The sequence below is a fragment of the Papio anubis genome, chromosome 2 (assembly GCF_008728515.1).
Source record: "Papio anubis isolate 15944 chromosome 2, Panubis1.0, whole genome shotgun sequence".
NCBI lineage: Eukaryota > Metazoa > Chordata > Mammalia > Primates > Cercopithecidae > Papio > Papio anubis.
Window position 1 is genome coordinate 90,433,113 of NC_044977.1, and position 25,054 is coordinate 90,458,166.

The 25,054-nt window shown below is 51.0% G+C and overlaps 2 protein-coding genes across 9 annotated transcripts in view; one reads left to right on the top strand and one right to left on the bottom strand.

Annotated features, from left to right (window-relative positions):
• Positions 1-25,054, bottom strand: part of DAG1 (dystroglycan 1) — a 500,879-nt gene that overhangs the window by 114,044 nt on the left and 361,781 nt on the right. The window lies entirely within an intron of this gene.
• Positions 1-25,054, top strand: part of BSN (bassoon presynaptic cytomatrix protein) — a 113,578-nt gene that overhangs the window by 61,916 nt on the left and 26,608 nt on the right. The window contains exons 2-3 of the mRNA XM_021933911.2: positions 4,303-4,711; positions 21,761-22,645. Coding sequence (XP_021789603.2) covers positions 4,303-4,711; positions 21,761-22,645 — 1,294 coding nt within the window. The remainder of the gene's footprint in view (positions 1-4,302; positions 4,712-21,760; positions 22,646-25,054) is intronic.

Genomic DNA, 25,054 nt, shown 5'->3' on the forward strand with positions numbered 1-25,054 from the left:
CAAACCAGGTGGGGTGAGGAGGAGGGTGTAGGTAGTAGTGGCCCGCTTCAGAAACTAACAAGATATACTGCTGGATTGACTTAGGATGAGACAGGAAGGGAGGCAGAGACGGCACCAAGGGGGAGACTAGGAGGCCCACATTTAGGGTCAAGATCAGGGGCTCAGCTTGGGTGTGTCAAGGTGAAGATGTCTACAGGGCGTCTCTGTGAAGATGTGGAGTTGGCAGTTAAACAGGTGAAGAGTTCAGAGCAGAGTTCTGGGCCAGAGATAGACATTTAGTGGGTATCAGTGGAAAGTGGATTTAAAGCCCTGAGACTGGGTAAGTCTTGAGACTTAGGGATTGTGAGTACTCACAGAAGCACATTTGTGTAAAGACCGAGCCCTGGTTCTCTCCAGTGTAAGGAGTGGGGTTCTGGGGTTGGCATATGAGGAAGAACCTGCAAAAGAGATTAGAAAAGTGTGGCCAGGCAGGAGGAGGAAATTCAGGAGAAGGTGGTATTCCCGAAGGCAAATAGAGAACTTATCTCAGGAAGGATGGAGTGATCATCTGGGATCAAGTGCTGCTGATGGTCAAATGAGATGAGAAACTGAGATGTGACTGTCGGATTTGACGATGTGGAGGTCCCTACTGACTGTGACCTGAGGAATGTCTGTGGAGTGATGGGCAAAAGCCAGGTTGGAGGGGTGGGTTGAGAGGGAGAGAGGAGAGGAGTGGGAGGTAGTGAGTGGAGGCAGTTCTTTTATTATTTATTTTAGAGACAGAGTCTTGCTCTGTCACTCAGGCTGGAGCGCAGTGGCATCGTCCTAGCTCACTGTAACCTTGATCTCCTGGGCTCAAGAGATCCTCCTGCCTCAGTCTCCCAAGTTGGAGTTACAGGTGCAAGTCACCTTGTCAGGCAAGTGGAGATAATTATTTTAAGGAGTTTTGCTGTAAAGAAGAGGAGAGAAATGGGGCAGTAGCTGAAGGAGTAGTGGAGCAAAGTGCTGCTGCTTCTACTTTTTTGTTTTTTAGAATGGGAGAAGCTTGTTTGTATGATAATTGAAATGATCCAATAGAGAGGGGGAAATGGATGATGAAGGAGAGGGGAGAATTTGTGAAGGTGAGAAGTGGGCCTTGGGATCAGGAGGCAGATGAACACTGGGGGACAGGAGTAGGGAGGCTGAAGTTGTGCAGGTTTCTTCTGGTGGGTCCAACTTTCTTTGTGAGATGGTGAGCAGGTCATCAGTGGCAGTTAAGAGACAGAAGGAGGTGTTTGGAAGCTTGAAGATCAAGGAGAGGGTATAAGGAAGCATCTAGGAAGACAGGAGAGTACAAAGACCATGGGCATATATTGCGATCTCCAGGTGTCATGATGGCTACCATGAGGCGTGTGGGCACACATCAATGCCAGGAACATTGCCCTCGCATGCAGACTTTGCTGGGTGCAGAAGACATTGTTTGTTTATTCACTCTCACCACGCTGAGTTTAGAATCCTAATCTTCATAAAAAATGTCTCCAGAAAGACTACACTGTGATACAACATTGATTTAAAAAGTCGCTGTGTATATAGATTGCCTGCTACTTACTGGGCAACACAAATACAATAGAAGTGGCTACATTTCTCAGAAGGCTTGCACAGCCTGGAGAGGGGTGGGGGCCACAGCCCATTCACATGTTTATAAAAGGCTCTCAACGTCTTCTGATTTGCTTTCAAGGGCTGCCTTTAAACTCCAGTCCCAAATAATTTAAGTAAAAAATGAAACTTAATTTGGACAAGTGGGAAATATTTCTTTAGGATACCTAGAAATTAGTATACTGAAAGGGCTCAGAGAAGCCCAGGTTCCCAATGTGGGCCACAGATGCTATGGCCACCACCATGCTAGGCTTCATAGCTGGTGGCAAAGATGGCCCTGAGGGGTTGGACTCAAACTCTGGTTGTCTTGCTGAAGAAGAAATTGGTGGGTCTGTGACTGGATGGTTAGGTCTATGCTATTGATGGCTGATGACAGGAATGGTAAACACTGTAATAGTGTTTCTTTCTTTTTTTTTTTTTTTTGAGGCGGAGTCTTCACTCTGTCGCCCAGGCTGGAGTACAGTGGCGCGATCTCGGCTCCTGGGTTCGCGCCATTCTTCTGCCTCAGCCTCCCGAGTAGCTGGGACTACAGGCGCCCGCCACCGCGCCCGGCTAATTTTTTGTATTTTAGTAGAGACGGGGTTTCACTGTGTTAGCCAGGATGGTCTCGATCTCCTGACCTCGTGATCCGCCCGCCTCGGCCTCCCAAAGTGCAGGGATTACAGGCGTGAGCCACCACACCCGGCCTAGTGTTTCTTTTTTTTAGGAGAGTCTTTATTAGATCAAGGATATGTTTCTCTACCTGCCAGTTCCTCAGAAGGGAGGAAGGACTGCAAAGTATCTTGGGGTCAGTGTCCCCAGGCGGGCTCCTCATCTTCCCCCTGAAATGACTTGTCCTAAGATGCCCTACCAGTTGGCTCTTAACTCTTTGGCAAGCAGATGGCCTTCAGATGGGGGCAGCAAACTTAGAATCTTCTCCTGTCAGTCAGACCCTGGGGCACTGAGGCAGAAGCTACCAGGGCAGTCTCCTGCACAGGCTAGGCCTCCACACTGCTCTCAGCAAGTCAGCCTTGTTTCCTGAGTGCCGGCATTCACCCCAATGAGTACAGACTAAAGCAGGAAGAGAATTTCAGGGAAGCAGTATAAAGCATTGCCTTTGGCTTTTTGTGCTCATCCTCTTTCAAACTAGAAAAGAGGAAAATTGCAGAGATGAACTTAAGTTGGGTCAAAGGAGAAGGAATATATGATTGACTTTTAGCCTGACAATTTGCTTTCTACCTCATGGAACTACCCAACACTGCTGGCTCCTCTGCAGCCAGATTGGGATGGAGGTGAGGGTTAGATGCATTGGATCTCACTCAGTGGTTCCTCAAGGCTGGATCCTGGAACTCCAACCCTACCCAACTTCACACTAGTGGAAAAGTAACACTTTATCCCATCTTGGTAGATTTGGTCTGGCATCAGACTTGCCAGAGGGCTACCAGAAGGAAGGCTCCTTTGTGTAGAGGCAGGCCCCTGGTACAGGAGATGGCATTAACTAGGCATTGCAGTATCCCCCATCCCCAGCGATCTAGGTTCAGCCTCTGAAGGGGTTCAAGGCAGGATATAACAGATCGGCCAGTATAGTATCTCAGTATAGTAACTTGGGCTCATGTTGGAATCACCTAGGGAAGAAAAAAATACTAATGCCAGGGTCCTGCCTCCACAGAATTTTATGTAATTCAATTTTTATATGATTCGGGGTGCAGTCTGGGAGTCAGAATTTTAAAAATCACCCTAGCTATTTCTTTCTTTTTTTTTTTTGAAACAGAGTCTCACTCTGTAGCCCAGGCTGGAGTGCAGTGGCACTATCTCGGCTCACTGCAAGCTCCACCTCCTGGGTTCACGCCATTCTTCTGCCTTAGCCTCCCAACTAGCTGGGACTACAGGCACCCGCCATCACACTTGGCTAATTTTTTGTATTTTTAGTAGAGACAGGGTTTCACTGTGTTAGCCAGGATGGTCTCGATCTCCTGACCTCTTGATCCGCATGTGCTGGGATTCCAGGCATGAGCCACCGTGCCCGGCCCCCCCTTTTTTTTTTTTTTTTTTTAAGACCGGGTCTCACTCTCTTGCCCAGGCTGGAGTGCAGTGGCACGATCTTTGCTCACTGCAACCTCTGCCTCCCGAGTTCAAGTGATTCTCCTGCCTCAGCCTTCCATGTAGCTGGGATTACAGGTGTCACCACCAAGCCGAGCTAATTTTTGTAATTTTAGTAGAGACGGAGTTTCACCATGTTGGCCAGGCTGGTCTTGAACTCCTGACCTCAAGTGATCTGCCTACCTCGGCCTCCCAAAGTGCTGGGATTACAGGCTTGAGCCACCATACCTGGCCCATCCAGGTATTTCTAATGTGTAGGTTTAGAATCTTGGTACTCAAAGCATGGGCCTCAGACCAGAGTACTGGCATCACCTTAGAGCTTCTTACAATGCAGATCCTACTCAGATCTACTGAATCAGAGTCTGTACTTTATCAGAATGTGAGAGGACATGTTCTGATCCTGCCTCATGCCCTGGTGCCAAGGGTTCAAGTTGGAGATGCTTGTCAAGGCTCAGCACAGGACACAGCAAATGAGGGCTATGATGATTCTTCTGGGCAGGAGGAGGAGGGTAGTGATGGGGCTTGGCAGGGTCACCTAGCTTGGTAGAGACCTCTGCAAGCTGATTCTTTAAGATGTATCTCTAACAGTCATTTTCAATGTCATTTCAGCACTTCCCGGAGACTGGACCCCAAGGAACCCCTGGGTAGCCAGAGAGCAGCTTCCCCAACTCCGAAACAAGCTTCTGCTACCACTCCTGGCCAAGAGAGCCCCCAGGAGACAAGGGCACAGGGACCAGCAGGCCAGGAGGCTGATGGTCCCCGCAGGACACTGCAGGTAGACAGCAGGACACAGAGATCAGGGCGGTCCCCCTCAGTGTCACCGGACAGAGGCAGCACCCCTACATCACCCTACTCCGTCCCTCAGATCGCTCCCCTTCCCAGCAGCACACTATGTCCCATATGCAAGACTTCGGACCTCACGTCGACCCCCAGCCAGCCAAACTTCAACACCTGCACCCAGTGTCACAACAAGGTCTGCAACCAGTGTGGGTTCAACCCCAACCCTCATCTCACCCAGGTAACCACCTCTGCGCCGGCTCCCCACTCACCTGCCACCTCATTAGCATGCCTCCCCTGGTTTCCTTCCCCTCTTTCACCAACTCTCTTTTCCTGGTCGTTTCCCTTGATCACCAGCATCTGTGTCCTCCTGCAGGGATGTGTCCTGGTTCCAAGATGTGGCAGCAAAGAACAGGGCCTGGTCCCAGATCTCCCAAGGGATTTCTGCATCCCCTGAAAGCTTGGGCAGAGTCTGAGAGTAGAAGATACTTTCTAACCTGGTCCAAGTTTGGTCTGGAAAAATGGCCTTTGAGAGGACCAAATTGTTCTTATGAACAATTTTTCCCAGTGGAACTTATTTGGAGTGGGCCATGAGCAGCTATAGGATACAGAGGGAGGCAAATTTCCCTGATCTAGGCCAGAAGGCCTCTCTCTTTGACAACAGTCTCTAGAGGGGGATGCTGGTGAGGGGAGAAAGGTTTCATGGGAGGCAGGAAACTGCTCTGGGAAGCACCTCCTCTGGGCTTTAGTTCTAGTCAGCTGGGGACCTGAGGTGGTGGGGCAGCTACCCCATCCCTAAAGAAATGATCTTAGGGTAAAGAACCAGGCTGGGAACCAAGCATTCACCAAGGATGACAGTGTCCCACACTCGCCAAGAAGCCACTGTAAGACCATTTCTGTGAGTTTGGCTTCTTTTTCACCCAAGAGGACAAGAGGACTCTGGGTCCACAGCCCCAGCCTGGCTTTGTTCAGGATGCTTTCAATGACTGTGGGATGTCTCACCAAGTGAATCGGGGCCGTCGCTTTAAAATGAACAGAGTAGGTCTGCTGATTTCCTCCTACTCCTCTGGGAGTGGAAGCCTCTGTTTCTCCCCATAAGGATCTGTCTTTGGATAGAATGGAGAGAGGCTGGCTGCAGGCATGGGCATGGCTGCCTCTGGAATTAACAGCAGCTGGAGCTGTTTGGACCATGTGGGAGGGGGCTGAGTGAGAATAATTGTTCACAGGTCAGGGTCTATATATGCCATGAGGTGCTGTGGGTGTGGGATGTGTGGTTTGTGAGAGGTAAGTGTGAGATTCTGAGGAAGGAGCTGTCGGTGTGGGGAGATGACTCAGTGCCTTTGGAGTCGCTCCTGGAGTGTGGGGGCTTCCTGAGGAGGCGTGCACGCTCGTGATTATTGCATCTGTGATTAGAAACAGGCCATCCTGCACTGTTCAGTTAGGTAAGCGCTTGCTGTTCAGAATTTAGAACAATGCAATTAAGGCCAGGGAAGCTCACCTGTGTGTTTCTGCCAGTGAGAAGCCAGAAGCCCCTCACAGGAACAGGGAGGCTTGGCAGGTGGACTGTACCACTATGGGACACCCCCTCCTTATGCTGGCCTTGCCCCTCTGGGTTCCAGCTCCCTTGAGATGCACTGCAGCACCTGGACAACTCCAGGTGAGGTGGGTGGGGATAAGTAAGAGTCACACATGGTGGCCCCAGGCTTTGGTGGGCGTCCCATTCCTCACCAAACCATGACCCCTGCCTGTAGGCTGTCCAAGCCCAGGACCTTCAGTGAGGTGGGAAGGGAGCCAGTCTTTGACTGTGCCTGGAAAAACAGCAGAATAGGAAGACCTTGGAGACACTCAGTTCATCTGCCTCATTGTGCTGGGAGGAAGCTGAGGCTCAGGGCCAGGAGAAGATGGGGCCTCACACTTACTGCAGATCCATAGTGTTTTGTGAGGGGTGGATCTCAGCCAAATACTTCAAACAAATGCTGGGCCGGACAAATGAAATGTTTCTTTACTGTGAGATTCCTTAGGACTTTCAGTGTCCTGAGGGGTACCACAGAGTTCCAGGACAGGACTGTGGTTGGCAGCCTTTCCCAGACTTGCTTTCACAGAACATCTTAGGAGCTGCTGTTCCATGGCACCCAGTTTGGGAATTACTGACCTGGTCCCTTCTCCAAGTTCACACATTGTGAATACCCTTTTGTGCTGGGATTTTCAGGTAGAACCTTCACTTCTCCAGAGTTGGCTTTCAGTGTTGTTCTTGTCAAGGAAAAATAATCCTTGGCACATCTTCCCAAGGGGTGGCAAAGCATAATTCTTGAACCAGTGCAGTTGTTCTTTGTCACTTTGCTAAGAGCAGGTTCACCTTCCTGGTCATGCTTCCATGTGATGAGAAAACAGGTTTGCAGGCTTTGCTCACACACCTGCTGTTAGATCTGTTCTAGTCAGACTACATCTGTCCTGGCCACTTCTAACTTGATGTTATGTCAGCCAAGAAGGCTGGGAGTGCCCTGGTGTCTGTGGGCTGAACTCCTTCCTGGTCTGAAGTTCTGGGCATGTGTAAGGGGCTGGTTCTGAAGTTAGGTGTCTGGGTGACAGGGGGTCAGAGAGAGTGACTTTTTCCAGGAAACTCAGCTATAGCACTCACTTTCTTTTTCAGTTCCTCACTTCCCAGGAGTGGCCCAATCAGAGTAGAAAAAGATAGGGGTACTGCCAGACCCAGCGCAGATGCACTGCAGACACTGGCCACTGGAGAGTGTCCTGGGGACCCTTTGTGGACTGGGGAGTGTGCCTGGAGCTGCTAGTGTAGTCACTCTGAGCCTGGTTGAGGAGGTCCGGCAGCCTGGGTGCTGTGTCCAGGGCGTGTCAGCAGGATGCGTTGTTCCTCAGCTTTCCAGTGGACAGAGGGATATAGCAGTCCCAGAGAAGGACGTGGGCCACACAAGTGACATGGAGGCTTTCAGGGCCTCTCCAAGACCACTAGTGAAACTGCTTGGAACTTTGAAATCTGACCACAGATAATGGAACTTTGTTCATGTGTGTCACTAATAGAGACTCACTGGCTGGTGTGGAACTCAAGCTGCTGCATAGATCTGGAGTGTGATTGAACAGTTGTGCCGAATGGCTGCATGAGGACAAATGCACAGAAAGGAGGGAAAGAACTTGGCCCCACTGGGCAGTGGTCACCAGGACTTGGTGTTTTTGTTTTTGTGTATGATGGCATCAGTCAGAGTTATTACTTTAGCTGAGTACTGCAGAAACAGCAGACCAGGTCTGGAGATGGGAATCACACACAGTTAGCCCCATTTGGCTAGAAGCAGTGTCTGAGATCTGGAATCACTGTTTTTCTGGCCAGCGGACCCAAGTTTCCCCTATCAGCCCTAGGCTGCTGGAGGGCTACTACACTCACACAGACTGACATGGTACTCACCATTCTGCCCATCCAACAGAGAGGAGGAAGCCTGCCCATGTAGTTTGGTGGGTTTCTGAGGGCCTGGAGCATGTTGAGACTGCATGGAAATTGGGGAAGGAGCTCAGAGCACAGTCCCTGTTTACAGATGAGGAGACTGAGTCTTAGAAAGTCTTGGCTTATTCTGGGTTATTCTGGAGCAAAAGAGCTGTGGACCTAGACCAGTGGCTTGGTCTCCAGCTTTCCCCCAGGGATATGCAGCCTCATTTTCCCCATTCATAGTCCATTTTGCTCAGGCTGAAGCTGGTTCAGAACAAATAGGGCAGTCCCAGATACTCTTCTTGGTGGGGGCCATTTCTTTCCGGATTTCCCCAGTCCTGGTAGCTCAGGGTAAGTGAGTAATCTAACCTGTCCGAAACCACAGAGAAAGACTGGGTGTTTCTGTTTGAGGCCTCAACATTTCTCACCACTCACAAGAGATCCTCCCTCTGACAATGCACTGATGCCAGGGGGCCAGAGGTGTTAGCATTCAGTCCTCACTGATGAGGAGAAGGCAGGAAGACCATTCTCCTTTTCTCTCTATAGATGTGGGGTTTTAGACAAGTACTTGAATTTCTTGAATGTCAGATTTCTCTGAAGGAAAAGCAGGAATCCAGGGATTGGCGTCAGTGGCTCTGCTAATGCCCATGCCTGCTCAGGCCTGTGAGTTCACCTCTCCATTCTTTAGTGACTTACATGTAGGCCCGCCACCCCTTTCTGCCCCAGAAGGGTGGCCCGTGTTGCCCTTGTTGGGCTTCTATTCCAACAGCTGGGAGTGGGAGACAAGGCATGGGCCTGAGCCTGCTAAGTAGAAGATGGGAAGGTGCAGTTGGGATGGGCAGTGGGGATGGGAGTGAGTTGCTGGAGAATATGAACCATGGCCTGGGGCAGGCACAGCCTGCTTCTATAGGCCTCTCAGGGGCTTCCATGCCCCACTCAGAGCAGCCCCAGAAGCACATCCTAGCCTGGAGCTCCTCCAGATGCCAGTCTGTCCTCATCCTCAGAGCGGCATCCCAGGAGTGAGTGTGGTACAGAGGCCGCATTGCCTGCATGCCCGAGCCTCCAGTCTGATCAGCTGAATCCTCCCAGAGCACCATCTAGAGTGAAGGGGCCCACCCTCTGCCCCTGTGGGGAGCAGCAGGGCTGCCACCCCATCCCCAGCCTTCCAGGCCAAGGTGGTCCATCTGCCTCCCACCACCCTTGCTCTAGTCAGAATTACTTATAAGCCTCTCTAGGAAAACTACAGAGGAGTAAGTGTGGTCTTCCCTCACCCATTCCAAGGTCTGGACTTTGCTGAGGCCAAGCCAAGGATGTTTAACCCATACCATCCCCTATTGCTACCCAATGGCAAGCCATGAGCCTACGCAGTTTCCCAGAGTGGGCGGCGTGGAGAAGGGAGGGAGAAAATGCAGGGGCTCTGAGCCTCTCTCTCTCCTGCCTGCATCCCACTGCTTTCCGGCAAGGGCCAGGGCACCAGATGGCTCGGGGGTGGTGCTGTGAGTTCAGCACAGATCCCTTTGCTGCAGCCAGCAGCCTTGTCTCATTCCCTCTGCTCCCTTCTGGCCACACTGCTGCCTGGGCCAGAGAGGAATGAGGAGCAGGTTTCAGGATATGGGACCAGCAGTGTACTGAGGGGAAGTAAAGGTGTCTTCCTCTTTCCTGGGCCCAGGGGTGTGTCTGCCCAGCCTTCCAGTGCTCACCTCCAAACAAAATGGAAGTGGACCTCTAGGTGGTAAGCTCTCCAGGAGGCCTTTCTCCCACCGAATAGCTAGTCCTTGGGCAATTTACTTTACAGTAGCCACTTTGACCTAAACAGTCTCCAAGTCAATAGAGAAATGCTCTCCAAACTTCAGTCACTCTGGAGCAGCCAGCCCTGTTGCTTAGTGCCTGCCCCGAGGTGGTCCATGTTCCCAGAAGACAGGACCTTTGGCCTACTTACTTGCTTGGACCATGCAGGGTGGAGGCCAGAGCCACTGGGGCCATGAGGAGACAACAGGCATGGAATTCTACCTTTTAGTTATGGAAGAGGGCCATAAGTTAAGCTAAGAATGAATGTAAAATTAATTCAGATCTGAAAATATGAAATTTTACTCCTAAAACACTTGTTTTCATATCTAAGGGCAAAGGAAACAGAATAAAAAGAACATGCAGTAAAAATGGTAGAGAAAAAGAGAAATCCATAAATAAAGTAGGAGTGGGAAGAAGTGGAAGAAGGCACAAGAAGGGGAGGCAGGAAAAGGAGGTAATGGAAAGAGAGCCAGAGGCAGGAAGAGGCAGGGAACAGGAAATCTTGGTAAAGTTCCCAGTTGCTGGCTGGTAACCTGTTGGTTTTGCTGCTTCCACTCTTTATTTTGCTCAGCCTTTGGCCTGGACAGGCATGCTTAACCTACTGAGTCAGAGGGCAGCCCTCTCCCTTCTTCCTGTCCTTGCCTCCCTCCACAGTGCTTTTCAGTCCTACTGATAGTCGGGAACTGTCCCAGACACTGGAGAAACAGGTAGAAATGAAGCAGATGTGTTGCTCAGCTCTGTGAAGCCTTCAGGCCAGTGCAGGAGGCACCACTGCCACCAAGAACCACACAAGCAAACACACAATCACATCTTGGGTCAAGGAGGGGGAGGTTGTGGGGGGTGCTGTTGGTACGATGCTGAGACAAGATTCCTGGAAGTAGCTGGGCATGGTGGCTCACACCTGTAATCCCAACACTTTGAGCAGCCAAGGTGGGCAAATCGCTTGAGCCCGGGAGTTCAAGACTAGTGTGGGCAACAACATGGTGAAACCCCATCTCTATAGTATTTGGGAGGCTGAGATGAGAAGATCACTTGAACCTGGGAAGGTCTAGGCTGCATGAGCCAATGATCATGCCACTGCCCTCCAGCCCAGGCGACAGAGTAAGACCCTGTCTCAAAAAAAAAGAAAAAAAAATTATTGGGGGCTTCTCCAAAGAGTGAGCATTAGGCTGTAGAATGTTAGAACTGCTAGACAGGAGGCAGTTGGAAAAGAGGAGGCCTGAGGGGAGGTGCTTGGTCCATGTGAGGGCTTGGGAGCAAAGGTCCAGGACAGCTGTACCACAGGACAGGACCAGAAGGCATGCAGGTCCTGCTGGGCTTGCTGGGGTCTCCTGATGCACTCCCACGGTTTGGGAAGGTGGAAGTAGGAAGGTCAGATGTGTGTTTAAAACACCCCTCTGGGCCGGGCGCGGTGGCTCAAGCCTGTAATCCCAGCACTTTGGGAGGCCGAGATGGGTGGATCACAAGGTCAGGAGATCGAGACCATCCTGGCTAACACGGTGAAACCCCGTCTCTACTAAAAAATACAAAAAACTAGCCAGGCAAGGTGGCGGGCGCCTGTAGTCCCAGCTACTCGGGAGGCTGAGGCAGGAGAATGGCTTGAACCTGGGAGGCGGAGCTTGCAGTGAGCTGAGATCCGGCCACTGCACTCCAGCCTGGGTGACAGAGCCAGACTCCGTCTCAAAAAAAAAAACAAAAAAAAAACCACTCCTCTGATGCAATCTCAAGGGCCCTTCAAATAGCCAAAACAATTGTGAAAAAGAAGAAGAAAGCTGAAGAACTCACATTTCCTGATTTCAAAACTTACTACAAAGTTACAGTAATCAAAACAGTATGGTACTGGCATAAAGAGAGACATATAGACCAATGGAATAGAACACATAGCCCAGAAATAAACCCTCACATATATGGTCAGATGATTTTTGGTAAGAGTGCCAAGACCATTCAGTAGGGAAAGAACAATCTTTTCAACAAATGGTGTTGGGAAAACTGGATATCTACATGCAAAAAAATGAAGTTGGACCTTTTCCTTACATCATATACAAAAATTAACTCAAAATAGATCGAATACCTAAACATAAAAGCTAAAACTATAAAACTCTTAGAAGACAACATAGGGGATAAGCTTCACAACGTTGGATTTGGCAGTGATTTCTTAGATATGACACCAACAGCACAGGCAACAAAAGAAAAAATAGACAAAATAGACTTCATGAAAATTTTAAAATTTTTTACAGCTGAAGGCACTATCAACAGAGTAAAAAGGCAACCCACAGAATGGGAAAAAATACTTGCTAATTATGTACTTGATAAGGGATCGATATCCAGAATATACGGAGAAGTCCTACAACTCAACAACAAAAATAAACAAACTAACAAAAATCCAATTAAAAGTGGGCAAAGAGGCCAGACACAGTGGCTCACGCCTGTAATCCCAGGACTTTGGAAGGCTGAGGCAGGTGGATCGCCTGAGCTCAGGAGTTTGAGACCAGCTTGAGCAACACGGCGAAGCCCCATCTCTACTAAAAATATAAACATTAGCTGGGCATGGTGGTGAGCACCTGTGGTCCCAGCTACTCAGGTGGCTGAGGCAGGAGAATTGCTTGAGCCCAGGAGGCAGAGGTTGCAGTGAATCAAGATTGCACTACTGGGTGGCAGAGCCAGACTGTGTCTAAAAAAAAAAGGGCGTGGGGCAAAGAGGAGTCAGGTGTGGTGACACACACCTGTAGTCCCAGCTACTTTAGAGGCTAAGGCAGGAGGACATCTTGAGCCTAGGAGTTTGAGACCAGCCTAGGCAGATAGCTAGACCCTGTCTCTGAAAAGCAAAATGGGCACAGGACTTGAAGAAACATTTCTCCAAGGAAGATATACAAATGGTCAATAACCTCCCAAAAGATACTCAACATAGGTTGGCTGTGGTGGCTCATGCCTGTAATCCCAGCACTTTGGGTGGCCGAGGCGGGTGGATCACCTGAGGTCAGGAGTTCGAGACTGGCCAACAAGGTGAAACTCCATCTCTACTAAAAATACAAAAAGTTAGCTGGGTGTGGTGGTGGGCACCTGTAATCCCAGTTGCTCAGGAGGCTGAGGCAAGGAGAATCGCTTGAACCCAGGAGGCGGAGGTTGCAGTGAGCTGAGATCACACCGCTGCACTCTAGCCTGGGCAACTGAGTGAGACTCTGTCTCAAAAAAAAAAAAAAAAAAGAAAAAGAAAAAAAGAAAATATACTCAACATGACTAATCATTAGAGAAATTCAAATTGAAACTACAATGAGATACCATTTCATACTTGTTAAGGATGGCTGCTATAAAAAAAACCCAGAAAATAAATGTTGGCAAGAATGTGGAGAAATTGGAACCCTTGTGCACTGTTTTTGGGAATGTAAAATGGTACAGCCACTCTGGAAAACAGTATGGCAGTTCCTCAAAAAATTATAAATAGAATTACCATATGATCCAACAATTCCACTTCTGGGTATACACTCAAATGAATTGAAAGGAAGGTCTTGAAGAGATATTTGTACACCCATGTTCATAGCAGCATTTTTCACAATAGCTAAAATGTGAAAACAACCAACAGCCCATTGACAAATGAACAAATAAGCAAAAAATATATATATACATACATACACACAATGGAATATCACTCTGCCTTAAAAGAGGAAGGACAATCTGACACATGATACAACATAGACGAACCTTAAGGACATATGCTAAGTGAAATAAGCCAGTCACAAAAAGACAAATATGAGGTAGTCAGAGTAGTCAAAGTCACAGAGACAGAAAGTAGAATGGTAGTTGTCAAGAGCTGGAGGAATGGGGAGCCGGGTGCGGTGGCTCACGCCTGTAATCCCAGCACTTTGGGAGGCTGAGGCGGGCGGATCAGAAGGTCAGGAGATTGAGACCAGCTTGGTCAACATGGTGAAACCTCATCTCTACTAAAATACAAAAAAAAATTAGCCGGGCGTGGTGGCCCATGCCCGTAGTCCCAGCTACTTGGGAGGCTGAGGCAGGGGAATTGCTTGAACCTGGGAGGTGGAGGTTGCAGTGAGCTGAGATAGTGCCACTGCACTCCAGCCTGGTGACAGAGCAAGACTCTACCTCAGGAAAAAAAAAAAAAAAAAAAAAAAGAGCTGGAGGAATGGGGAGTTTCATGGGCACAGTTTCAGATTTACAGGATGGAAAGAATTACAAAGATGAATGGTGGTGATGGTTGCACAGCATTATGAATATATTACCACCGACCTGTATACTTAAAAATGGTTAAGGTAGTAAATTTATGTATATTTTACCACAATAAAAACAATGCAAATTTTTGTTTATTTGTTCGTTTGAGACGGAGTCTCGCTTTGTCGCCCAGGCTCGAGTGCAGTGGCGCAATCTCGGCTCACTGCAACCTCCGCCTCCAGCCTCCCAAGTAGCTGAGATTACAGGCATGTGCCACCACGCCCGGCTAAGTTTTGTATTTTTAATAGAGATGGGGTTTAACTACATTGGCCAGACTGGTCTCGAAATCCTGACCTCAAGTGATCCACGCACCTCACCCTCCCAAAGTGCGTGAGCCACAGTGTCCGGCCAAAAATAATGCAAATTTTAAAAACCCTCTGGAAATAGAGGTGATGGTTACACATTATGAATTATTAATACCACTGAACTGTATACTTTAAGATGGTTAAAATGGCAATTTTATATTTATTTTAACACACACTGTATATGTGTGTGCATATATATACATATACACTAAAACAACACACACACATACACACATATATATATACACCACCACCCCCCACCAGCTGCTATGTGAAGAACAGCCTGTAGGGGTAGCGGGTGGGCGCTGGAAACCAGAGTGGCAGAAGGGGCTGAGGCTGAGGCTGGGGTAGTGGCAATGATGACTGCAAAGAGCCATGAGAGATTCCTGGTGTGTTTGGGTCCCTAAACAGACAGAATTGGATTGGATGTGGAGGGTAAGAGATGGAGACAGGGTATTTTTCTGTTTGGGCCATTACCAAGTTGAAGGTGCCTGACACATCTAAGACCCTGGCATGAAGCAGGCAGGTTGGGATGGAGACTTCTGTTTCATATTCACAAGCATATAATGACATTTAAAGTGCCATAGAAGAGATGTGGACAGAGAGAAGAGGTGCCAGGATCTGGGCTCCCCAGCACTGAGAAGAACCCAGCAAAGGTGGCTGGCAAGGATAAGCAAAGAAGAGTAGAAAGGCCAGCAAGTGGAGGGCTGAGGGATCCAGGAGGGGAGAATATCTGGGCAGTAGTAGGGAGTCAACTGCCAAGAGCCCATCACAGGAGCTCTTGATGCCTTGCTGGGTGGAGCAACACAGAACAACCAGGTCAACAACTCTTTTACCCCCAACATCATGTTATGAACATTTTCAAGCCACAAAGTTGTTGAAAGAATTGTACAAGGAACACCCACAAAGCTACTATCTGGATTTATAATGAACCTCTCCTTTCCTGGCTTTATCACATATCCATTCTACCATCTATTTGTTTTTCTGTCTGTCCATCTATCCATACATCTTTTTGTTGAATGTCAAAGTATATTGCAGTGTGCCAGGCATGGTCGCTCATGCCTGTAATACCAGCACTTTGAGAGGCAAAGGTGGGAAGATTGCTTGAGCCCAGGGATTCAAGACCAGCCTGAGTAACATGACAAAACCCTGCCTCTACCAAAAAAATACAAAAATTAGCTGGGTGTGGTGGCACCATGCCTGTAGTCCCAGCTACTCGGGAGGCTGAGGTGGGAGGATCACTTGAGCCTGGGAGGTGGAGGTTGTAGTGAGCCGTGATCATGGCGCTGCACTTCAGAACCAGAACCTGTCTCAAAAAAAAAAAAAAAGTACATCGCCGATATCAGTATACTTCCCACTAAGCACTTCACCAAGCATATCATTAACTAGAGTTCAGTATTTATTTAAGGTTTTTTTTTTTTAGGTAAAATTTACATATAATGCAATGTACAGAGGTTAATTATTCCGGTCGGTGAGCTTTGAGAAGCGGTCTGCAGCTCAACCTCATGTGGGTTGCAGGTCATCTGGAGTGACCATGGGAGTCATTTAGCGGGAGTTTAAGAGGTGAGGGCCAAGGACTTGCAAGCCAGGATAAAGGGGCCTGGAGGCAGGGCAGCAGAAACCAGGAGGGAAAGCCAGGGATGAACCAAAGGGTCCTGGGGATTTTAAGGAGAAGTTGAGGCTAGTCCAAGGGTCCAGCCTCTCCTGGAAAGGGTGACTGGGGACTAAGAGGAGTGTGTATGGGGAGGGTGCAGGGGAGATGGCCGGTCATGGATGGGGTGTGTTACAGGGTGCACTGGATTGTCCTGTTGTTGTGGGGGAGGGGAGGCTGTCCAGAGCAGTGTGGGAGGGGTTGAGAGATATTGAGGGCAGAGAGACACATGTGTCCAGGGATCAGCAAGGGGATGGATCCTCTCCTTTCATGGAGATCCAAGCCAGTGAGGCCTTCTAGCCTCAGGAGCGATTAGTTTCAGTCTCCACTCCCCAGATCCTGACCTCAGGTGCTGGGCAAGTTCCCAAGACCTTCCTCAGGGCTCTGATAGATTGGCACAGGCCTCCCCTGGCTGGTCCAGCTCTGGATCAGTGTGACCCTGCCCACTGGGACCCTGTGGTACCTGCTTCCTAACCCTGAGGTCAGCCAGCTGACAGTAAGATGCTAGATGGGGCAGGCGACATGTCCATTGCTGTACCAGTGTGAATATCCAGGCCAGGCCTAACTCCTTCCCTCTCAGCTGCCACCTTAGCTGCCCTTCTGCACATTGGCCTGTCCTTGTTGTCCAGGGGGCATGGGAAGGTATGTTCCTCCTGCTGAGACCTGGCCAGTGACTCATAACCCAGAAAGGCATATAGTCACACTGGCCAGTGGGGACCTCCCAGGAACCTCTAGATTCCTGCGGAGAGGGCTCCTTTATGAGCTGTTTCTGTGATGTTTCAACTTGTACCAAAATGAAAAGCATGAATGCGGCATCAGGCATGATGTCAGTGCTGAGTGATCTGAAACATTGAATGCCTGCTCTCCCTGGTAGGGCTGGGTCTCTCCACAGGAAGAAGGCTGAGTGACGTCTGTAACCCTCCTTTTCCTTGCTGCTGGGGGAGGTGAGAGGAGGGGAGTGAGAAGAGAACTTGTGACTTCGGGAGGCTCTCAGAGCTTCCTGACAGCCATGGAGGTGACCGTGAGGTAGACTCCACCCTGTGAGCATCCTTTGGGGCCAGATATGGCAAGCAAGTCTGAGTCCCACTCTTGAGGGCTGAGGCACTCTGTGTAGCCAGTGTTCCTGCAGGGAAGATGTAGAAGCTCTTCCCAGAACTGCCCTCCTTGCTCCAGAGCCCAGTGGAGGAATTAGCAGGGAGTGACCATTGCAGACAGATCATAGCTGCTCATTCAACTTAGAGTTCATATAGCCTCCAGCTTGGGCCCCAAGCCTCTGGATCCTTGGCCAGTACCACCTTAGCTGCCCTTCTGCACACTGAATAGTTTGAGTAAGGAAGCAGCTAAGAAAGACTCTTCTCAGGGAGAAAGTCCTCTCAGAGCTACAGAGCCCACAGGGTCCTACCTTTCCAATTCCCTAGCAGACTCATGGCAGAGCAGGTGGCAGTGGCTCCCTGAAAAGCCTGTAGGAAGGCTTCCTGTAGCTTCTGCTTCCCCCACCTCTTAAACCACCTCTTGACCTTGTACTGCACTGAGCCTTCCCATCCTTACTGCCACCTAGGCCCCCGCTGGGCCAGGGTGCACAGGCTTCCATGGAGGTCCCTACCAGTTCTTGGAGATGGCAAGACGGGCTTCTTGCTAGCAAGAAGAGTCAGCTCAATCAAAGCTAATGTCTGGCAGAGCTGTCCACCTTAGGGTAGCCCCAGGAAGGCTCCTGAGACATGAAGCTCATGGCTGGTAGCCTGCACATCTCCTGCCCATGTGCCAGATCAGGATCTTGGAGGTATTAGATAGCAGAACCCTAGCTGAGGCATCTTGTCACACTGGTAAAAGTATAGTCCCTCTGATTCTAGTGGAGAGCCAGCTTGAGAGGGCCTAGGAGCCACAGGGAGCCTTCTGGGTTCAACCTCCTGATGAGGAGGCATCACTGTGTGCAGCTAAGGAAGGCTCTAATTGTACTGGCACTGAGGCCAGGGGAGTCTGCCACAGAACTATTCATGTATACCCAGGCTGGGTGGGCGGGGATAGGGCCTTGCAGTAGGGAGGAAGAGGCTTAGGTTGGGCTCCTCCCAGGAAACTCCTGGGGAGGCAGAGAGGGGGAAGTCTTGCTGGCCTCAGAAAGCTCCCTCAGCCAGTGTCCTCCTTAGGAGGCCTTGCATGCTGGGCCTGAGCCTGGGAGGAGTTGTGGGGAGGGTGCGGTCAAGGTTCCTCACTGTCTGGAAAAGGCTGGATAGAAATAGCTGCACCCATCTGGGCAATGAGTCACTGAGGGGCGTTTCAGCCTTTTCTTGGAGAAATTCTATTTTAGGTGAGATGCCTGTGCCACAGCCTGGATGATGGGGGCTGGGGAAAGGAAAGTTCTGGTGGTGAGTGCAGGAGGTTTGGCATGTGCCTTTGTTCAGCCTGATTCAGAACCCCAGGGAGAGTCACCCCAAAGTCCCAGGATAAGAAGCCTTACCTCCTAAATCCCCTTTCCCAGGAATAAGTCTCACCTCAGGGCATGCTGCAGTGCCCAGGTGAATGAGAGCGATGGGACCTTGGGTGTGGGCTGGGCACCCACAGCAAGAACTGAATTTGTGGCTGCCACCCTGGGCCAGAGGCTGAGCTTCCCCTCTGGGGAGTAATCCCCTTCCAGAGTTCCTCTCCGAATGAGTAGAAATGGCCTGCTCTTGGGAACTCCCACTTTGATGGGAATAAGCCTCTCCCTCCCAAGAATAACCTTTCTAAAAAGGTCTTTAGACTGGGTTCAGGGACTGAAATTGTTTTCTCTCTGGATTTCTCTGCCCAAACATAGACAAATAGACAAAGCTGCCTTGCTTCTTTTTTTTTTTTCTTTTCTTTTTTTTTTTTGAGACAGAGTCTTGCTCTGTTGCCCAGGCTGGAGTGCAGTGGCATGATCTCAGCTCACTGCAACCTCTGTCTCCCGGGTTTGAGTGATTCTCCTGCTCAGCCTCCCAAGTAGCTGGGACTACAGGTGTGTGCCACCATGCCCAGCTAATTTTTTGTATTTTTAGTAGAGACAGGATTTCACCGTGTTAGCCAGGATGGTCTCTATCTCTTGACCTCGTGATCCACCCGCCTCGGCCTCCCAAAGTGCTGGGATTCCAGGCGTGAGCCACCGTGCCCGGCCTGCCTTGCTTCTTAAAAAGCATCTGGGTGGGTTAATGGTTCCCAGCTAGGGGGATGGCTTCTCACCTCACTGCCTCAGCATCACTGTTCTTAGAGTTTCTAGAACTGGGATTGGCCTGTGGAGGGCTCTGCCAGGGTTTGCAGTGCTGACTTCTAGAGCCTGATTTGCCCTTTGGAAGAGGCAGGACTGCAGAAGGCACCAGGCTCCAGGCTGTCCAGGCTGCGATTTAGGAGCTGCACAGAACTGTCAGGGCTGATCTTGCCAGCAGCAACACTTCCTAGCCAGGGAACCATTGAGAGCACGTTGCTAAAACATCTCAGATCTTGGTTTTCTCTCCTGTGAGGACAAAATGAGAGAATGCCTGTGAACATGCCCTATGTGGTGCTTGGCACAAGAGGGTGCTCGCCGAAGTGCAGTGTTCTTCCTCTTCTTGGCTGCTGCTCTTGGGTTGCTGGGATAAGGCACCTGAGCCCAGGCCCCCTAACTGGCAAGTCAACCTGCAGCAGTAGCCCTGGGGCCTCAAGGCAGAGAGCAGGGCTGGAGTCACATGTGCGGGTAAATAAAAGGGGCCTTCTGCCCCAGAGATGAGACGACACCTTCCCCTCATGATGAATGGGTGGCCAACAGGGTGCATTCAGAACCTCTGGCTGCAACCACAGACAGAGAACAACCTTGGCCTCCAACCTTGGCTCTGGTTGATGAGGAGGAGCCTTTTCATTGAGGCACCAAATCTCGGGGCTTCCACCTTGTTGAGCTGTGACCCGCATGACCAAATTGCCAGGATGAATGAAGCAAGCCCCTCTGGGATGAGCCCTGCTCTGTACCACATGTTGTGTGCAGCCCTAAGAACACCCTGTCAACGAGAGCTCATGGGCTGCTTTGGGGGACAGGAGATACCTCATAAACAACAAATTAGTAGACACTTTGAGAAAGAATGAGCACTATGAAGAAAATAAGCTGGGTGATTTGATGCAGAGTACTCAGAGGGTGTTTTATTTTTATTTATTTATTTAATTATCTTGAGATGGACCTTCGCTCTGTTGCTCAGGCTGGAGTACAGTGGCACAGTCTTGGCTTACTGCAACCTCCGCCTCCTGGGTTCAAGCAATTTTCCTGCCTCAGCCTCCCAAGTAGCTGAGATGACAGGCGTTCACCACCACACCCGGCCAATTCTTACTATTTTCAGTAGAGATGGGATTTCACCATGTTGGTCAGTCTGTCTCGAGATCCTGACCTCAAATGATCCTCCTGCCTCTGCCTCCAAAGTACCTGGATTACAGGCGTGAGCCACCGCACCTGGCTAAAGGAGAGCGTTTTAGATTGTGTGGCCAGAGGAGTCCCTGGTGGGAAAGTGATACCTCATCTGAAATCTGTACAAGCTGGGCCAGGGAGCAGAGGGAATAAGGAGTACAAAGGCCCTGGTACAGAAATGAGCTCAGGGGACCACTTGGCAGAGCAGACAGCCTAGAGCATCTGCAGTGAGACAGCCAAGGGGAGATGGCAGGAAAAGAGGCCAGAGAGAGGGGGAGGCTGGGGTGGGTGACAGGGTTGTGCTGAAGAGTTCCCAAGGTGTTGTGGAAATCCACTTGGAGTGTTTGATCCTATTGGTGAGATGCTCTGATTTACATGTGGGCTTTTTGCAGAAAAATTATTGGCTCATGTACCTGGAAGTCCAAGGGTAGACTTGAGGCATAGCCAGATCCAGGGAATGGAATGAAGTCATCAGATCTACTCCTTTCTCCTTTCCTTGACTCCTACCATCTATGGACGTCATTCTTAGCATCTCTCCATATGTTGGAAAGAAGACTACTACTGCTCCAAAGCTATATCCTTCTGATTAGTAATCCAAAGGAAAAGGAATAAAGACCCTCTCTCCTGTTGTTCATTACCAGATAATGTGGAGGGCTCTAACTGACTCTTTGCCAGGTCATGTGCCCATCCCTGCATGGGGCTAATGACAGAGGGAAACTATGTGTTTATCATGTCGATAGTGGCACGTGTCTCCTTTGCTCTGGAGGCATGAATTATCCCATTTCTTTAAAAAGCTATCTTCCTTAAGGGAAAAAAAAGGCTTTTAAAAATTCTACTTAACATCAGTCACTTACATTGCATTACTTTACCCTCACTTATTTTGTTCTCAAGATTTTTCATTCTGTCTCTTGTTTCTTCAGCTAGACTCTAAGCTCCTTCAGGATAGAAATCATGGTTTCTTTTTATTCTGTATGCCTCCTTCTCCCACGTATTACTCTTCACTTATTTATTCATTCTGCGAGTTTTTACTGAATACCCATTGCATACAGGCACTGCTCTAGGGCCATGCCTTTCCTCTTGGATTAGGTTTTAAAAGATCAGTCTGGTTGCTGTGTGCAAATGGCCTGAAGTGGGAAGCAGGGGAAGGCTACTGGGTTCATCCAAGCAAGGAGGTTGGGGTGCACAGATCTGAGGCACTGCCAGGGGGTGGCAGGGAGGACTCTCAAGCAGGAGGGTCTGGCAGGCAGTGGGTTGGTGGTTGGGGTGGGGTTGGGGGATGGGACTGCCTCCGCTCTGCCTCACATGCCTGGCAACTCCTAGAGGGCAGGGGAGTGCCATCTGTCCTTCAACCCTGCCCCCGGCAGCCCAGATATACCTGAGCAGGACTTGGTGCTCCTGCCTGTGCTAGGAGTGGCCTTGGCTGCTGTGAGACCTGCACTGACCTGAGCCATGAGTACCGCCAGTCCTGGCCACCCTACTGACTATTTTGCTTCTCTCTTCAGGTGAAAGAGTGGCTCTGTCTGAACTGTCAGATGCAGAGGGCTCTGGGAATGGACATGACCACTGCACCTCGCTCCAAGAGCCAGCAGCAGCTGCACTCCCCAGCCCTGTCTCCTGCCCACTCCCCGGCCAAACAGCCCCTGGGGAAGCCAGAGCAAGAGAGATCTCGGGGTCCAGGAGGACTACAGCCTGGGTCCCGCCAGGGTGAGATGGCCAGGGCCACCTCAGTGCCGGAGCCTGCCCAAGCAGCTGCCCCTCCAGAGGTGGGGAGGGTGTCTCCTCAGCCCCCTCAACCCACCAAGCCTTCCACAGCTGAGCCCAGGCCACCTGCAGGAGAGGCCCCAGCCAAAAGTGCCACTGCAGTGCCCACTGGGCTTGGTGCCACCGAGCAGACCCAGGAGGGCCTCACTGGTAAGCTCTTCGGCCTCGGCGCATCGCTGCTAACCCAGGCGAGCACCCTCATGTCTGTGCAACCTGAGGCTGACACCCAGGGCCAGCCTGCCCCCAGCAAGGGGTCACCCAAGATCGTCTTCAGTGATGCCAGCAAGGAGGCTGGCCCAAAACCCTTGGGCTTAGGGCCCGGACCTGGGCCAGCACCTGGAGCCAAAACTGAGCCTGGGGCTAGAACGGGTCCTGGATCTGGACCTGGAGCCCTGCCGAAAACTGGGGGAACAACCAGTCCAAAGCATGGAAGAGCAGAACATCAGGCAGCATCGAAGGCTGCTGCCAAGCCAAAGACCATGCCGAAGGAAAGGGCCACCTGCCCACTGTGCCAAGCCGAGCTCAATGTGGGCAGCAAGAGCCCAGCCAACTATAACACATGCACTACCTGCAGGCTCCAGGTGTGCAACCTGTGTGGCTTTAACCCAACACCCCACTTGGTGGAGGTAAGAGCTAGACCAAGCATGCTCCCTTGAGCCTTGATGAGAGGCTGGGCCTAGGTAGTGGGTGGCATGGGAACCAGAAAGAGTACTGGGTCTGCAGCAGCCATGGGGCTGCCCCTGCACAATGAATGCTGCAGAGGGGCTGCATTCCTTTTCCTGTCCCTACCTCAGGCCCCAGTTCTACTCAGAACTAACTTTCACTCAGAGAACTAACTGGCACAGTAGTTGGGGGTAATGGTGCCTACTGACTCTGACTAGTGCCCTAAGGCTGATCCCAGAGTCCCTGAGCTGGCCTCCCCATTTCCAGCTACCATGGGCATGGCCCTGATGAAAGACACCACCCTCCCCTGCTCAGATAGGAGAACCTGAGGTCCCACACTGCCAGGGACCTGTGACCTTCAGAAGGGTAGGGATTGAATGGCCATGGGGTAGACGGTTGTGTCCCATGTCCAGGGTCAGGTGGGAGGCTTTCTCACAATGGGGCAGGGCATGTCCCACTGTCCAGGCTCCAGCCCAGCTAGGTAGTATTCAACCTTGATTGTCTCTTCTGAGGTCATAAGTGTTGATGTCTGCTTGTCAAAGTCACAGCCTTTGGTCCACATATTTTACCCAGGGTGGGCCTGGGCTCTCCTTAGCGCTGCTGGTGGGATGCTCAGAGATGCTCCTCTTTCCCACAGGAAGGTTTGAGACAGACCTGGGGTTGTGGCTGTTCTCTCTGCAGTCCCTGCTCCAGGGAAGGGCACTGGGCACTGTGCTGCGCTAGGCAGGAGGGAGCAGGAGGCCCAGTGTAAGGCTCAGTATTCTCTCGAAGCCTGGAGTCCAGCCCAAGAGGCTCAGAAGGTGAAGGTGCCCTGGCAGAACTAGACCAGCCTGGGCCAGGAGCAGATGCTACTTCTGCTCCTCCCTCAGTCCTGTGGCCCACTCTTCCTGGCCCAGGGCCACCCATGTGATCCCTACCGTGCTGCCTTGGGTATAGCTTGGTGTGTCTCCTTCCTTAGAGTGCCCTCAGTCTTGATAGGTGAATGTGTTTCCCAGCTGTGTCACGTTAGGAGATGTTCGAGCCAAGGCCTTGCATCTTGCACATGGGCAGCCACCTAAGCCCTCTGGTCTCTTGGGCTGAGCCATTTGTAGCTGATGGTGGCGCAGGGGTGTGTGGAGTGCAAAACACCACTGGCCCAGGATGGGACAAGAGAGGAGAGCATGGTGTTGCCATGGCCTCTGTGGCACCTTGTTCTGAATTCCCTTGGACCAGGACTCCACAGGAGTCCCCATGAGACCCCAGGGTGACTAGGAAGACTACTTTGGCCATCAAAGGCCACACTTTCCAATATGCAGGGAAGGGCAGCCCTGAGCAAGACAACTGACTTCCTCATGTGGCACCCATGTGGCCTTCTTGGTGCCATGAAGCCAACTCTCCAAGCTCTAGGTCTGGTGGCTCACTGGTGACAGTTTTGCCTCACTGGCTCGGGGGAAGGGGTGCACCAGGGTGTCACCACAAGACCAGGAGAACCCTAGCTGGCTGCTCTGCCCAGAGACCTCCAGGCACAAGCTCACTGCTGGTCAGGTGGGGCACCCTGACACTGAGCTATTGTGAGCCCCAGTGGACTTCTGAGTTGGCCTGGCCTGGAGGACTCCTGTCCCCAAGAGACCTTCCAGCCCACATTTCCTTATTAAGCAGAATGAGCATGAACGGGAGGGGAAAACTGTCTCTGTCCAGGAGCATAAATGTTCCTGACAGCTCCTCTTGGCGGCCCCTGGGCCAGGCCATGGGAAGTGCTGATTCTGCCCAAACAGAAGAGTTTCGTCCACACACTGACTAGATGAAATGTCTGGATTCTGACCTAGGCCTCTCATTAGCTGCTTGGTCCTGGCTTTCCTGGACCCTGGAGCTTCTGTCTCTTGATGGCCAGTGTTCCCCCCATCACACTCCTCTCAATTTCCTGCTGTCTCCATGTCCCGCCCCACTGCCCCCTCCTTAGCCAGGACTACTCTCGTCTCCACAGGGTCTGATGGGTCCCATGGGCCTGAAAGCAAAGCTGGGGGATGTCCTGGTCCTAGTCCTGGTCCTACCTCATCCCCAGCCCAGGCTGCTCCTGACAGCAGTCAGGGGTGATGAAGTCTCTCTAACTCCTTTCTCATAGCTCTCCCTGTCAATGCTGCTGTCCCCAGAGGGCCTGCGGCTGTTCTGGGGAAGGTGTGGATAGGCGGCCCTAATGCCCCTCCCATGGTTCCCACCATAGAGATTGTACCACCATCCACCACCAGAGACACAAGCCAGCAGCTCGGGGTCATCCTCGCCTCCTCCTCTTTAACCTCTGCACCTGCTCCATGGACCAAACCCTGCCAGCTCTGTCTCCCCACTGTCACAAGAATCTGGCCTCTCTCCCACCCATGGTCACAGCCTTAGTCCTT